The following is a 13,971-nucleotide window of genomic DNA, read 5'->3' as shown; positions in this document are numbered from 1 at the left end:
GGGGGGCGGTTCTCTGAGGACGGGGAGCTCCACCGGCCCCGGAGAAGGCGAGGGAGGGGGAACACCCACCTCGGCTCATTAAGCGCCTCATTAACATCTCATTTGCATATCAATGACCCTCCCGAGGCGCGCTCTCGCCGCAGGGCGCCCCCTGCCGGCCCGGCGCGCGAACCGCACACACCCCCCCCCGGCGCGCGGCGGCCCCGCCCCTTCCGGCGGCGGCGGCGGGGAGCGCAGCGGGGCGGGCTCGGCGCGGCGGGTTCGAATCCCGGCGCCGCCGCCCCCCGCCATGAACTTCTCGGAGCTGTTCGAGCTCTCGGGGCTCCTGGGCCGCTTCTCCCCCGACGGGAAGTGCCTGGTGAGTACCGGCCGCGGGGCCGCTCCGCCCGGGCCGGGGCCGGGGGCGGTTGGCGGAGCCCCCGAGCGGCCGCGGCGCGGGGCCCCCCGGGCCGGGCCTGGGGCGGACACGGAGCGGGGCGGCCCCGGAGGCCGCGGGTGTGGGCCCTGAGCGGGGCACGGGGGGCTGCGGGTCAGCGAGGGGCTGTAACAGTGGCCTGGCTGAGGCTAAACTAACCTGAGTTAAATTAATCGGTGCTTTAATTAGTGCCTGAAGGGAGCCACAGGAAAGAGGGAAGGGGACTTTCTACGAGGGCCTGGAGGGACAGGGCAGGGGGGAATGGCTTCAAACTGCCGGAGGGCAGGGTTAGAGGGGACAGTGGGGGAAAATTCCTCTCAGAGAGGGTGGGGAGGCCCTGGCACGGGTTGCCCAGAGAAGCTGTGGCTGCTCCATCCCTGGAAATGTCCAAGGCCAGGTTGGAGCAACCTGGGCTGGTGGAAGGTGTCCCTGCCCATGGCAGGAGGGTGGGACTGGATGGGCTTTAAGGTCCCTTCCACCCCAAACCGTTCTGGGATTCTACAAAATAAAATAATAGTTATGAGATAAAGAATTATTTTGTAAGAGCAGGATTACTTAGCCAGGAGTGATGGAATGAATGAGGATTCTATTTATTACTGTAACCCGCTTCCCTCCTGGTTTAGCTGTTCTCGTTATAGTTTGCAGTGGAGCTCAGTGCACACAGAATAGAATTACAGAATCACAGAGTGGTTTGGGCTGGAAGGGACCTTCAAGATCATCCAGTGCCAGGGATGGGGCAGCCACAGCTTCTCTGGGCAACCTGTGCCAGGGCCTCCCCACCCCAGGGAGGAATTTTTTCTTGAAAACGTGACTCAGACCCTCTCTGAACTTAGACCCTGACTGGCAGTGAGCTGGGCAGTGGCAGCCTGGAAGGGACAGTGCCGGTGCTCTAGCCCAGGGTCCTGCCCCTGCTCAGCCCTGTTCCTGTCCCGCTCAGGCCTCATGTGTGCAGCACCGCTTGGTGGTCCGGGATGTGAGTTCCCTCCAGGTCCGCCAGCTCTACACCTGCCTGGATAAGATCCAGTACATCGAGTGGTCATCAGACTCCCTGTTCATCCTGTGTGCCATGTACAAGCGAGGGATTGTCCAGGTGAGGACAAAAGCGGGAGAGAATCTGTTTCCTGGTGGGAATTTGGGTGTGCTGGGAGTGAGAGCTTAATAGCCAGCACTAGTCTGAAGGTCTGCTGAAGTTCCTGGTGTTGATAATGCAGTTTGAACATAACCCAGCATGCCAGGATTTTTAAAGCCATAACAAACATCTTACTTTGAAAAAGAATATTTAGAATAAAAATATTTAATAAAGCAAATCAAAGCTGGAGATTATCCTACCAGTTTCTTACTGCAGTAGAAAATAAATAACGTGCAGACTTGTCGAACAGACTAAAAGTGTTTTTTAAGCATTGAATATTCAGAGTATTTCTCACAGAAAAACCAACCCCACCTCATTTGCCACTTCCATTATCACCCAGAGGGGTGGGACTCACTTTTGCAGTGGGATCCAGCGCCAGTCCTTCATGGCCACGGGCGGTCGGGGGCTCCTGGGCTGCCTGGGCTGGGGTGCAGCAGCGTGTTCTGGGCTGTAGGGAGTTCCCCCGAGCAGAGGTGCTGATGAGCTGTTGTTCCCTGCACTGTCTGGTTGCCCCCTGCCCCAGGTCTGGTCCCTGGAGCAGCCGGACTGGCACTGTAAGATCGACGAGGGCTCGGCGGGATTGGTGGCTTCCTGCTGGAGTCCGGACGGGCGTCACATCCTCAACACCACCGAGTTCCATGTGAGTGTCAACTCGGGATTGCTCTGCATGGTGTCAGATGTTGCTGTCTGCCCTCTGCCTCCTAAAATAACCCAGAGCTCTTAAAGCTGCAGTGGTGGTGGAGAACACGGGTGCAGCTCTGTATTCCCGTGTGTAACCCGGGTTAATTCCGGGTTGGATGTTTGTTGTGCCATTAACATTTTATTCTCTTGCTTCTGGGGATAAGATAGAAAATGGGCTCTCAAATTTGAAGGTAAAATTATGTGTTCGAGAACATATTCTGATAATTTTGATTTTGGTATTTTTATGGCATTCATCAAATTTAGAAATTTAGAATTTTATAAATCCAATATGTTGTTTGCAGGATTTCTAGCAAAAAAAAAACCAAAACAAAACCAAGCCATATGTGTTTGAGTGATATGTAATTAAAAAATACAGGCTTAGGTTTATTGACCTGTGAGATGAGATTTAGATCCAGGTCTTGGAAATACTTTCCCAGTTGTTTGATTTGATACACAGGAGTCAGCCTACTGATGGAACCAGCTGGAAAATTAAAATTAAAACACCTCTAAGTGCTTATTGAGAGCCATATTGGGGAATGCACACTGTGGTAGAATCCAAGTTGGAAGGCCTGTGGATTCTGAGTGGTCCACCTTTGGATTAGAGCTGATGATTCCTGTTGTTCAGCACAATAATGAAGGGTCAGAAAATAGCCAAGAACTACATATGAGAGCTGCATTTCTCCTTGTGTTTACTCTTTTCAAACCTTTGGCTGGGTTTTAGGTGACAAGTTCTTGTGCCATGGCCCTGGCTAGCACTGAATTCACATGCTACATTGCAAGATTTCTTCCTTTTGTTTTTTTTTGGGGGGCAAAGCCCAGTGTCAGGGGGGTTTGTCAGGGACTCTGTGTGTGTGTGCACACCCACCCCTTTAGATTGTGGAGTACGAGGAGTGACGAGTTTAGGCCTCGGTTTTCCCGGGTGTGAATTACTCTGATGGCAATTAAAATCAAAAACTGAGCCCAGAATTGCAGCCTGGAGGCAGTGCAGCCATCCCTGGCCAGGCAGCAGAGGAGCAGTCAGGACACTGCAGGCGGGTGCCGTGCGCTCCCAGGGAGTGTCTCGTGGCACGTGTGTGTGGGGGTGGCCCAGCAAGGATTTATTGCCTCCCAACAGAACTTGGTTTGACCTTAGAGGATTTCATTAAGCCTTTGCCAAGTTGGCATCTGTGTTGGGATAAGTTTCCTCTCCAGCTGTAAACAGGTTGCTAAATTAGCTGTTGTCAGACAGCTGCCTGGGCCCGGCCGCGCTCCGAGCTGTGTTTACTCCCTCTGCTAAATCCACAGTCTGGGGGGACAGACGTGGGCAGCGCTGGGGGCAAACTGTGAGGATATTTAATATCAGCGTGTTATCAAATCCAGTGATTGCCTGGGGGATTTGGGGGTTCCCCACCAGCCAGCTCAGCTGGGCTTTGGCCTCCTGACACTTTCAGACAGCACCAACTAATCACTCGTGTGTAATGCTTCAGGTCAGTGTGTGAGCTCCACTGAAAGCTCAGAAGTTACTTTCTTATTCCCTGAAATTTTTTTTTTTAAAGGATGTGCTTGTACTTATTAGTTTCTAGCAATCTGTACTTACCAGTGCCTCAGAAAAATCATTACAGAATCCCAGAATAGCTGGGGTTGGAAGGACCCTCTGGAGATCATCCAGTCCAACCCCCTGCAAAGGCAGGGACACCTGGAGCAGGTGACACAGGAATGCATCCAGGTGGGTTGGGAATGGCTCTAGAGAGAGAAACTCCATGCTCTCCTTGGGCACCTGTTCCAGTGCTCCATGGAAATAAATTCTTCCTCGTGTTGAGGTGGAACTTGCTGTCATTTAGTTTATGGCTGTCACTCCTTGTCCTGTTGCTGGGCACTACTGAACAGAGTCTGGAACCAGCTTTTGACACCCACTTTTGGGATTCAACAGACTTGCAGTCAGGGTCTTTTTGTGGTCTGCATTCCTCTCTAAGATCCACTCTGGGAGGCAGTGTCCTGTGGAAGGTATTGAACCAGGTGTATCTCCTCTCACAGTGCCATTATTCCACCAGAATTTATAGGCATAGGTAGAGCTTAAACAAGAGCTGCAGGTGAAAGGTCTGGAGAAAGCAAATGGATCCTCTTCATGTCCCTGGAAATGTTTAAGGCCAGGTTGGACAGGACCTGGAACAAGTGGAAGATGTCAGTGGAACTGGATGATCTTGAAGCTCCCTTCCAACCCAAACCATTCCAGGATTCTGTGCTTCCTCGTGACCCCCTTGTGTTTTGGGGTAAATGGTGTGAAGATGTTCTGGAGTCCTTCTCTGAAGAGCTGTGCTTATAAACTACATACACTGTACTTTCTCTCCTTCCACATTAGGTCCTTAAGCATTAAGGAGCTTCTCTGGAGCTCCAGCAGCAGGGAGAAGTGTGTTTTTGTGTGTATCCGAGCTAATCCTTAGTAACTGTGAGTGGCTGCGTTGGCTGAAAAATGCTTTCTGGCGAGGAATGTGCTCCAAATAATCTTCTGAAAGCCAGTGCTGACAGACACTGCTATGTAAGGGGCTGAGTGACCCAGTCAAGTCTGGGACAAGAGTTGACAGTCATTTGAGCTGTAGGTTGTTTAAAAGTGTGTTTTTGTCTGCTGAAAATCACCAGTCCTACACCTGCCTGGAGCTGTCAACATCGGGCCGTAGTCCTGGGCCCTGTTTATCACGTTACCATCCAAATACTTTTTATTTCTCAGCTGTTTTTAGGCTATTTTAAAAATGCTTCTGCTTTTGGTTTGTTTTTCCACTGCAAAACAACAGCTGAAAACTTCTCAGACACCATTATCATGAGGATTTTAGTTTGACAGCTCCCCTCAGTCGAGTCATTGATGCTGGACAGAGAGTATCCCCCAAAATGAGCAGTGGAGAAGGGCTTGCTGCAGGATTAATGGACCATGATCTGTTCTCCTGCTACAAAGACAATTGTCCCTTCCCCCCAAATTCCATGAGAAAGGCAACAAGCAGCAATGCAAATTTCCTGTCATTTTGGAAACATTTTGTTCCTCTGTGTTTGATGTTTGTCTCTCCTGGTCCTCTCTGTGAGCTGTGACATAATCTTTCTAATCTTCTTCATCTAATTTATGTTGGCAACTTGGATGAGATTGTGGGATAATGTTCTAGGTGGGAGTATGCAGGTTTTCCCTTTCTGTCACAATTTAATTGTAAACATCCTGTTAACCTCCTGTAAGGGGGTGTGAAATCCATGCATTAAGCACATAATATGAGATTCTCAGTTTGTGGGAACGTCTGAGTGTGCACTAATAGAACAACAGAAAAGGATCCTGATTGCTGGAATCAGAATGGTTTAGTTTTGAATGTTTCTTACACTGGGCCAAACCCTCAGGTTGTGTGAGTTGGGTGAGAGGTTACAGAGGGTTGGGGCAGAGTGGATCTGTGGGCTCTGACTTGCAGGGGTCATTTGAGCCTGCAGCCCTTGCAGGAGAGAGGGAGTGAAGCTGAACAGGCAGCAAGCACCAGGACAAGAGGAAACGGCCTCAAGCTGTGCCAGGGGAGGTTCAGGTGGGACACCAGGAGGAATTTCCTCCTGGAAAGGGTGGTTAGGCCTTGGAAGGGGCTGCCCAGGGAGGTGGTGGAGTCCCCATCCCTTGAGGTGTCCAGGGAAGGACTGGACGTGGCACTGAGTGCTCTGGGCTGGGGGACAAGGTGGGCATCGGGCACAGGGTGGACTTTGAGGCCTTTTCCAACCCAGTGGCTCCATGGTGGAGCAGAGATGGATGCAGAAAGATTTCAAAAGGAAGGTGGAATTGCCTTTTCCCTGCGGTGGAGCCTTGGGCAGGGCAGAGGTGACAGTGGGAGCTCAGTGTGGGATGTGCTGTCTCACCTCCAGACATTTCCCTCTTCCCGTGCACTTGAGCTCCACGTGAGCAGCAAGGTTTTTCCTCCTGAGGCTCAGAGCAGCCGAGGTGGTCCAGGATGGCCAGGGGAGCTGATTGTGAGGCCAAGTGGCAGCACAAGTGTGAACTTGGATGCCTTTGTCAGGAGAAATGACGATCCAGCCCTCAGCATTCGAAGCCTGCAGCTGCTAAGCTTGTATTAAGTGGCTGGGGAATGTGTGCTGTGTGTTTTGCTCGGGGGAGGCAGAGCAGCCAGTGCATTTAGGACTGCAATGGATAGCCCCCAGCAGCATTTCAGCCCTGCAGTTGCTGCAGGAGAATGTGTGGAGGCATCGTGTTGGTATTTTTAAAGTAAACCTTGCAGAGGAGCAGCCTGACAACGCTGGGCTCGTGTGGCCGGAAGTGAGGGGTGCAGGGATAAAACCTGATTAATGTCCTTCATCTCGTGGATTCCTCCAGGGCCTGCTACACTTGTAGGGGGGATTCTGCCCCTCTGCCCTGCTCAGATGAGACCCCCCTGCAGAGCTGCCCCCAGCCCTGGGGAACAGCCCAGCAAGGACATGGAGCTGCTGGAGCGAGTCCAGAGGAGGCACCAAGATGATCAGAGGGATGGAACAGCTCTGCTGGGAGGAAAAAGCTGAGAGAATTGGGATTGTTCAGCCTGGAGAAGAGAAGGCTCCAGAGTGACCTAATTGTGGCCTTCCAGTACCTTCATGAAGGGAGCCCACGAGAAAGATGGAGAGAGACTTTGGACAAGGGCCTGGAGAGACAGGACAGGGGGGAATGGCTTCAAACAGACAGAGAGTAGGTTTGGATTGGATATTAGGAAAAAAATCTTCTTTACTGCAAAAAGCTCTACCTGCAGCTCTTCTGGAATCTTACCTCAGTGCAGTAAAGTGCAGGAAAACACAAGGGAAAAGCTGTCTGTGGTCACTGCAGCTCCAAATGCAAAGGTTCCCGTGCCATCCCGAGTGTCCCTGGCTCTGGGGCTGCCGTTGCCAAGGGAGAGGGAGTATTTGTTTTTAATTGGATAATGTGCAGATGGCAGGGCCGAGCCTGGGGTGCAGCTGTGACCTTGGGGAGCTGTGGGGAGGCTGGGGCTGCAGCTGCCTGCCCTCTGCAGCTCCAGAAATCCCCCGGACACCAGCGTCACGCCTTGTTTGGCAGGGCAGCTTTGGGGTGTTTTCTGATTTTTCAGTAATTCTGTAACATCACCTCCCTGTGTGTGGCTGAGGAGGGAAGTGCAAAATGCAAATCTCCACGTTGGTGGTGTGAATTTTGTGCACCCCTCTAGAGTATTCAGTGTGGTGCAATGTAAATTTGGGGTAAATACCCTGCTGTCTGCAGGGGGCTGGGAGAGAACTCCTCACACACATTGAGCCATACTGAGTAGCCACAGAGTTTAATTAACCACAGAAGGTTCACTGATCTACTTTGTGTCACTGAATTAGGCTGATGTTTTTCTCTTTGCTTAATTCTTTTTTTTTTTATCTACAAAAATAACCCAAAGTGCTCCCTGTCTCTCTGCCAGCTGCGGATAACGGTGTGGTCCTTGTGCACCAAGTCTGTGTCCTACATCAAGTACCCCAAAGCCTGTCAGCAGGGTGAGTGTCACACATCTACCCAGGAACGGCCTTTTAATGTGGCAGACAGCAAAAATGAATTTAGTGTGAAGACATAAAATTAAACTGGATGTGCTGTGGTGAAAAACATTAATCCAAAGTGGCCTTTTCTCATCTTTTGCACGTGGAAGGGTTGGAAAGGGAAGCTCGTGCCAGGGCTGTCAGGCCACATGGCTGTGGAGAGCAGTTTCCTGCCTGAGGGTTGTGTCCCACAGATGACAAAGACAATTATGTATTCCAGATAAAATCGTAGTGGATGGGAAGCAATGCCTGGGAGTTGGTGGAGAACTGATGGTTGCATAACTGATCCATTTAGCCAGGCTAAATGAAGTGGTTACTTGAAATCTGTGGGGTTTGTATAACAACTGTCAGTGATCAGATGTGTTTTGAAGCTCTGCATCCTGAGAAATTGTACATTGCAAGCTCAGAAATTGCTGACACAAGCGAATCAGTGACACTGTGCTTTGCCTTGATTAATGTGACCTTCTGCAAAGAGATTCTTTCTGCTCTTTCATTTCTGTGTTGAATTAGGAGTAACTGTTCCTCACTGAAGACTCATCAGCCATCCTGCCTTGTTGTCTCTCTTCTGTTTAGCACAGTTTTAATGAACTCTGTCCCCTGGCAGGGGTGGTTTTCACCAAGGACGGGCGTTACATGGCCGTGGCAGAGCGACGCGACTGCAAGGACTTCATCAGCATCTTCGTGTGCAGCAACTGGCAGCTCCTCAGGGTGAGCTCTGCCCTCTCCTCCCACTGCTGCACGTGTTGGAACATTACTACCTTAGTAATAGTGAGAGTAACAAGTGCTTGATACTCAGAATGTGTGATATAAACTGTTCACCCCTGAGATCAGTCCAGGAAGGTGACACTGCTGTGGGGAACTGGGTGGATCTGAGCAGTTAAACCGAGCAGGAATTTGTCTGTATGTAGTGTCACCCCTGGCTCAGGGATTCTGAGGCTCACTAGAAGCTGATAGACAAATTTGGGAACTATCACTAAGTGCTTGTTGTGTTCCTGAGCTCTTCCCTAATAATGTTTGTTGTGTAAGTTGTGGCTGCCCCATCCCTGGGAGTGTCCAAGGCCAGGTTGGACGGGGCTTGGAGCAACCTGGGCTAGTGGCAGGTGTCCCTGCCCAGTGCAGGGGGGTGGAACAAAATGACCTTTAAGGTCCCTTCCAGCTCAAAGCATTCTGGGGTTCTATGATCCTGCACCAGACTTTGAGACAAGGAATTCTACCTGGATTTCTTGCCTGTTTCAGTGTAAATAATCTAATTTTCTTATGAAATGCTGTTCGTTTGAAGGTATAGAAACTTTTGCCTTTTCTATAAAGGGAAGCAAATGTTACAAAAGGAAATATTTCTGTTTCTGCTCTGGCATGCAAAAGGCTCTTTTGCATTTGTGGGAGCCCTTGAAAGTATAAAACTGAACATTCTGTCAGGATTCGTTGACATAATATTTCAAATGGGTTTGTGGTTTCTCTTTTGGGAGCAGCATTTTGACACTGAAACACAGGATCTGTTTGGGATTGAGTGGGCTCCTAATGGCTGTGTGCTGGCAGCGTGGGACTCGTGCCTGGAGGTAGGAGAAAAGCAGATCATTTTCTTGGGAGAGTTCAAGCTGGTCTTTAGGCATCATGTAGAAAGCAGTAACTAAAATAACTGGTGTTTAAAATGTTTCTTTTAAACATAAAATGGTTTGAGTTCAGCTTTTGTTTACTATTGTACTTATATTTGGGATGGATGCCCTTGCAAGTGGGTGTCACTGTTCTGTAAATCTTCAATGACAGCAAATTCTTTCTGATTTATCTTGCAAAAAATAATTGATTGTAGACATTGCAGAAGGTGCTATTGAAATAATGAAATAATAATGGAAGAATCCTCTGTGAGAGTCTTCTGCAGATTCACTGATATTGCACTGCACAGTGATTTTACAGTTATAAAACTCCTCATCCAAAAAGTGAGCCGTGGAGCCTGGAGCCTGCTAACTCATAGATAAGAGACTGTGACCTCTGTATTTAACTTGCTGCATTTTAAACAGAGAGAGTTTGGGAGGAGTGCTTTGCCTGCCTGTGGTTTCTGACACTCTTGCTGGTGTTGCAGTACAAGCTGCTGCTGTACTCCCTGGATGGGAGGCTGCTCTCCTCCTACCGCGCATACGAGTGGCCGCTGGGCATCAAGTCTGTTGCCTGGAGCCCCAGCAGCCAGTTCCTGGCAATTGGCAGCTTCGATGAGAAGGTGAGAAATAGATTTGTTTTCTCCCTCTTTTTTTCCTAAACCATTTGTAGAGCCCTGTGCTGACAGTCTGCTCTTGCAATGCTCCCTGAACCAGGTGCGTATCTTGAACCACGTGACGTGGAAGAAGATCACAGAGTTTGAGCATCCAGCAACCATTGCCAGCAAAAAGACTGTAAGTACTGATCCAAAATCCATGGAGTTGTTAGCAGAGCTTTGGTGCTGCTGTTTGTATCTGAAAGATGCTGATAAATGCATTTCATTTTGGAGACCTTGATTTTTTTTTTTCCCCTTCCTAATGCCTAATTAGGGCTTGGGAAATTGCATGAAAACTTGGGAATGTAAGAAAAATGGGAGAATCCTTTCAAATTTGATGGGATGTGTGTCTGTGATCTCCTTAGAACTAAGAGATTCTCAGATGCTCCTGTCATATGCCAGTGTATTTGGTGTAGGTGGTGGCTGCATTACAGGTTTGGGTGTGCAGCCCATGGGAAGGAGGGAGGGATTTGTCTCAGCTTTATACAGTTCCTGACTTTGATCACAATCCAGTTCCAGTGGTGTTTAGAGGCACATCCTGTGTGGACAGGCTCATCCAGCTCACCTAAAGAGCATTTCCTGGAACATCTGTCAGCATTGATTTTATCCTTCATACCTGTACCTGCAAGGCCTGACAGATTCTGGGTCGTTGGCAGCAGGCACAGAGCTTTAGTCTTGTTCCAAAAATCCCAGGCTGATCTCATCCACAGAGGTAACAAGAACAGTGTGTAGAGTTTGCCACTGCAGGAGGGACTGCACAGGTCTCCTGGCAGAGTCTGTGTGTGCACTGTAACTCTGCAGTGGTCACACAACTCTGCTGCTGTCCCTTAACCAGAAGAAAGGCACGAGCCATTAAAGCACCTCAGCAAAGCTTCTCATGGCTGAGAAATGCCTTTACTTCCAGTTAGGTGTAAAATATGTCATGGAAAACAAATGGAAATAGCTCTGTTAATCTCCACTACACAGGCAGGAATTGCAGTTGGTGCTTTTTAGCCTGGTGCTCGTGTTTGGGAATATGTTGTAGGCACGCTGAAATATTTTTGCTATTTCCTTCTGCAATGCTGCACTTGGTTTGAGTTTATTTATGATAGAATCAGATTAAAGATTCTTGGCTGCAAAAATGAAATCCACGTTCCCACTGTAACGAGGATGATTTATTTTCCAGTCAGGAATAATGAATGAGGTGCACTGTGGCAGATTCATTCCCTGTAGACTTCAAGGTTTGTGTATTTGTCACAGGAGTGTTTTTACTGATCATGGTTCCAAATAGCCCAGGATTCCCTGGGAATGCTGAATTCCATGTCTGTCTACCACAGCCCTTTCCTCTGATGAACCAGGGGATGCTGAGATATAATAAATGTGCAAAGAGTCAGTGGGGTGTGGGTGTTTGGTAACAGCCCATGATCAAACTCTCCGAGGCCCTTCTGTAGAACTCTCACTTGTTTCTTTGTAGATTGTGTACAAAGAAGTGGAGAAATCCCCATCTGTTGAAACAGAGAGACTTTCTTTCCCTCCAACAAGAGCATTGGCCAGTTCTCTCTTCAGCACACAGAGTAAATGTAAGCCAAAGTTTACTTAAACAAGACACTTGAGTTTGCCATGGGAAGTCTTTCTATAAATAAATGATGTAGGTGAACTCTGCCCCTTGGATGGTGGAACAGATCCTCTGGATGTTCTCAAGAGCAGTAAAAACCAAACTCATTGTTTGTGGCACTGTTAATCACCTTTGTTTTGCACCAAAGTTTGAAATGTTAGTTAAAAGGTAGTGGAAATTTTGATCCCTCCTTATTTTCCTAATTTAATCTCAGACCTGCCTGGATTTCCAGCCTTTCCTTTTTTGTAGGAGGACTGGAAATAATAAGCTGGTTATATGAAGATGCAATATCTTAAAACAATTGAAGTTTTGACTGGAACATCTTGGAGAAGAGTAAAATGTGGTCCTATTGCTTCAGAGATGATGGGTTTTAACAGCTGGGGTTTGAATGCATTGTCCATTCAGGCTCACTCAGTGAAGTGCTTTTATTTCCCGTTCCAGATGAGATCTCCCAGGTGCCAGTTTCTTTACAGTATATCAAACCAGTTGCTGACAGGGCAAATCCCAAAGTGGGAGTTGGGATGTTGGCCTTCAGTGCAGATAATTGTTTCCTGGCAACCAAAAATGGTAAGTTCCGACTGCCCTGCCCTAAAGGGAAACCTGCTCTGGGAATGTGGGGGGTTTCCTTACTGCACTTGCTGCTCTGTAAAATCAGCTCTGCTGAGACATGTAACTACAGAGGAAACCCAGCCTCTGTCTTCTGGTGTGTGTCAAGTGGTGTGAGCTGCCAGAATGGCTGATCAGAGCAGGAACTCAGCCTTGGCTCTGTATTTGATTAAAATAGTAGGTTTTTATATTTTATATGTGTGTGAGGTCACTGTATTGAAAATAGAACACACAAATCTTCCCCTCCATTTACAGCCTGGGTCTTGTGAAAGGCAGAACTCTGCACAGCCTGTAGCAGGGGGGATTCTGACTGCCTCAAATAGTGAAAGTCATGGAATTAATGCTCCATCTTTCTCTTCAATGGTCCCGAGGAGCTGTTCATGTCTGGACGCCAAAGCTCTGGGTCAGGTGCAAAACCCATCAAACAGACTGATGAGATTAAAGCCAGGGAAGAACTGGGAGATGTACTATATCACTTCTTTTACCATTTTTGCAATATTTCCAAGGCAATGCTGAAGGCTTTGCTTGGCAGAACTCTAGTGGTGGCACCCCTGGGGTGCACCTAAAGGTTTGTGTTGTGTTAATTTATGTTTGTGTCAGTTAATGCCCGTTTAAAAAAAACAAGTGTGATCCTTTTATCCTTTGAGTGATTGCCCCTTCCTTTGCAGACAGCATTCCCAACGCCGTGTGGATCTGGGACATCCGGAGGCTGAAGCTGTTGGTGGTGCTGGAGCAGCTGTGCCCGATCCAGGGTTTGCAGTGGGACCCTCGGCAGCCGCGCCTGGCGCTGTGCACGGGCACCCCCAGAGTGTTCCTGTGGTCCCCCGCCGGCTGCGTGGCCGTGCAGGTGCCCGGGGAAGGTGAGGCCCTGCAGGAGCTGCCACCAGCTGATCAGGGACAAAATAGCTTTCCACTTATTAATCACCCCGAGTGTTAGCGTGAAAATGGCTCAGGTGCGTTCCTGGAGCTTCTTAAAAATGGGTATTTTTATCCTCAGAAAAAGGAGGAGCTCACAATGAGGCAGCAGATTTCAAATGTATCAAGGACAGAGCACAGGGATTTGTGTGACTGATTCCAGCTGCCTTTTCCTCCTTGCTGACACACTCTGATCTCTTCCTGCAGGTGACTTCCAGATCGTGTCTCTCTCCTGGCATTCCAGCGGGGACTCCATGGTGCTCCTGAGTAAGGACAACTTCTGTGTGTGTTACTTAGAGAGAGAAGAGGTAAAATAAAAAAATTAAAATGCACTAAAAATGCTCCCAAGTCTGAGGAAGGAGGAGGAAAAGGGTAAAAATGTGTTGCCCAATCTGAAGTGTTTGTATTTATAAATTATTTATTTGAAGGAGCTCCAAGCTCAGTGTGTGAAGTACTGTGATTGCACTTGACTGAAGTGATTGTAGCAACTGAAATGTAGGGAGTGAGTCTGGATTGCAAGAAAAACCTGAGTATTGATGGAGTTGAACATTTCCCTGTGTCAACTCTGAACCCTTATTTTCCAAGACTGTAGCTCTGTGTGTATATAATGTATAGCTGTTATTTAAATTTTCTAATTTCCAATAAATATTTTGATAGTTACAAACTATAAACCTGCACCTCTGCACTCTAAAGTCTGTTTCAGTTTGATGTGATTATGGAGTGACTTATCCCAGCATGAGGAAACTGTTATTTGCACACAACATGGGAAGCAGTAACTGTGCCTGGGCCACTGTGGATTTATTACATGGAATCTCTACAAGAGGGATCACAACTGACACTTCAGGATGTTGAATTACAGGCAACTGAAATGGCAGTTTTTG

The 13,971-nt window shown here is 48.4% G+C and overlaps 1 protein-coding gene across 2 annotated transcripts; it reads left to right on the top strand.

The window, feature by feature from the left end:
• The first annotated feature begins 222 nt into the window (after window positions 1-222).
• WRAP73 (WD repeat containing, antisense to TP73) lies at window positions 223-13,767 on the top strand. 2 transcript variants are annotated; one of them, XM_027702083.1, is made up of 12 exons: window positions 223-358; window positions 1,353-1,505; window positions 2,068-2,184; window positions 7,619-7,691; window positions 8,335-8,438; window positions 9,200-9,286; window positions 9,808-9,942; window positions 10,037-10,114; window positions 11,429-11,534; window positions 12,011-12,136; window positions 12,844-13,035; window positions 13,298-13,767. In XM_027702083.1, the coding sequence occupies exons 1-12, from the start codon at window positions 290-292 to the stop codon at window positions 13,405-13,407; spliced, it is 1,350 nt and encodes a 449-aa protein (XP_027557884.1). In that variant the 5' UTR covers window positions 223-289; the 3' UTR covers window positions 13,408-13,767. The 2 variants fall into 2 exon arrangements, with proteins under 2 accessions (XP_027557884.1, XP_027557883.1); XM_027702082.1 differs by having other exon boundaries at window positions 7,598-7,691.
• The last annotated feature ends 204 nt before the right edge of the window (window positions 13,768-13,971 follow it).

Source organism: Neopelma chrysocephalum, unplaced genomic scaffold, assembly GCF_003984885.1.
Source record: "Neopelma chrysocephalum unplaced genomic scaffold, ASM398488v2 Primary Assembly neopelma1_180, whole genome shotgun sequence".
NCBI lineage: Eukaryota > Metazoa > Chordata > Aves > Passeriformes > Pipridae > Neopelma > Neopelma chrysocephalum.
The sequence above is the reverse complement of the archived record's forward strand: the minus strand, read 5'-3'. Positions and strand labels throughout refer to the sequence as shown.

Bases quoted from the DNA above. Each gene is read 5' to 3' on its own strand.
- WRAP73 (XM_027702082.1), top strand. From the start codon at position 290: ATGAACTTCTCGGAGCTGTTCGAGCTCTCGGGGCTCCTGGGCCGCTTC. The intron at 359-1,352 runs GTGAGTACCGGC...TGTCCCGCTCAG, and splicing joins CCCCCGACGGGAAGTGCCTG to GCCTCATGTGTGCAGCACCG. The intron at 10,115-11,428 runs GTAAGTACTGAT...GTTTCTTTGTAG, and splicing joins CCATTGCCAGCAAAAAGACT to ATTGTGTACAAAGAAGTGGA.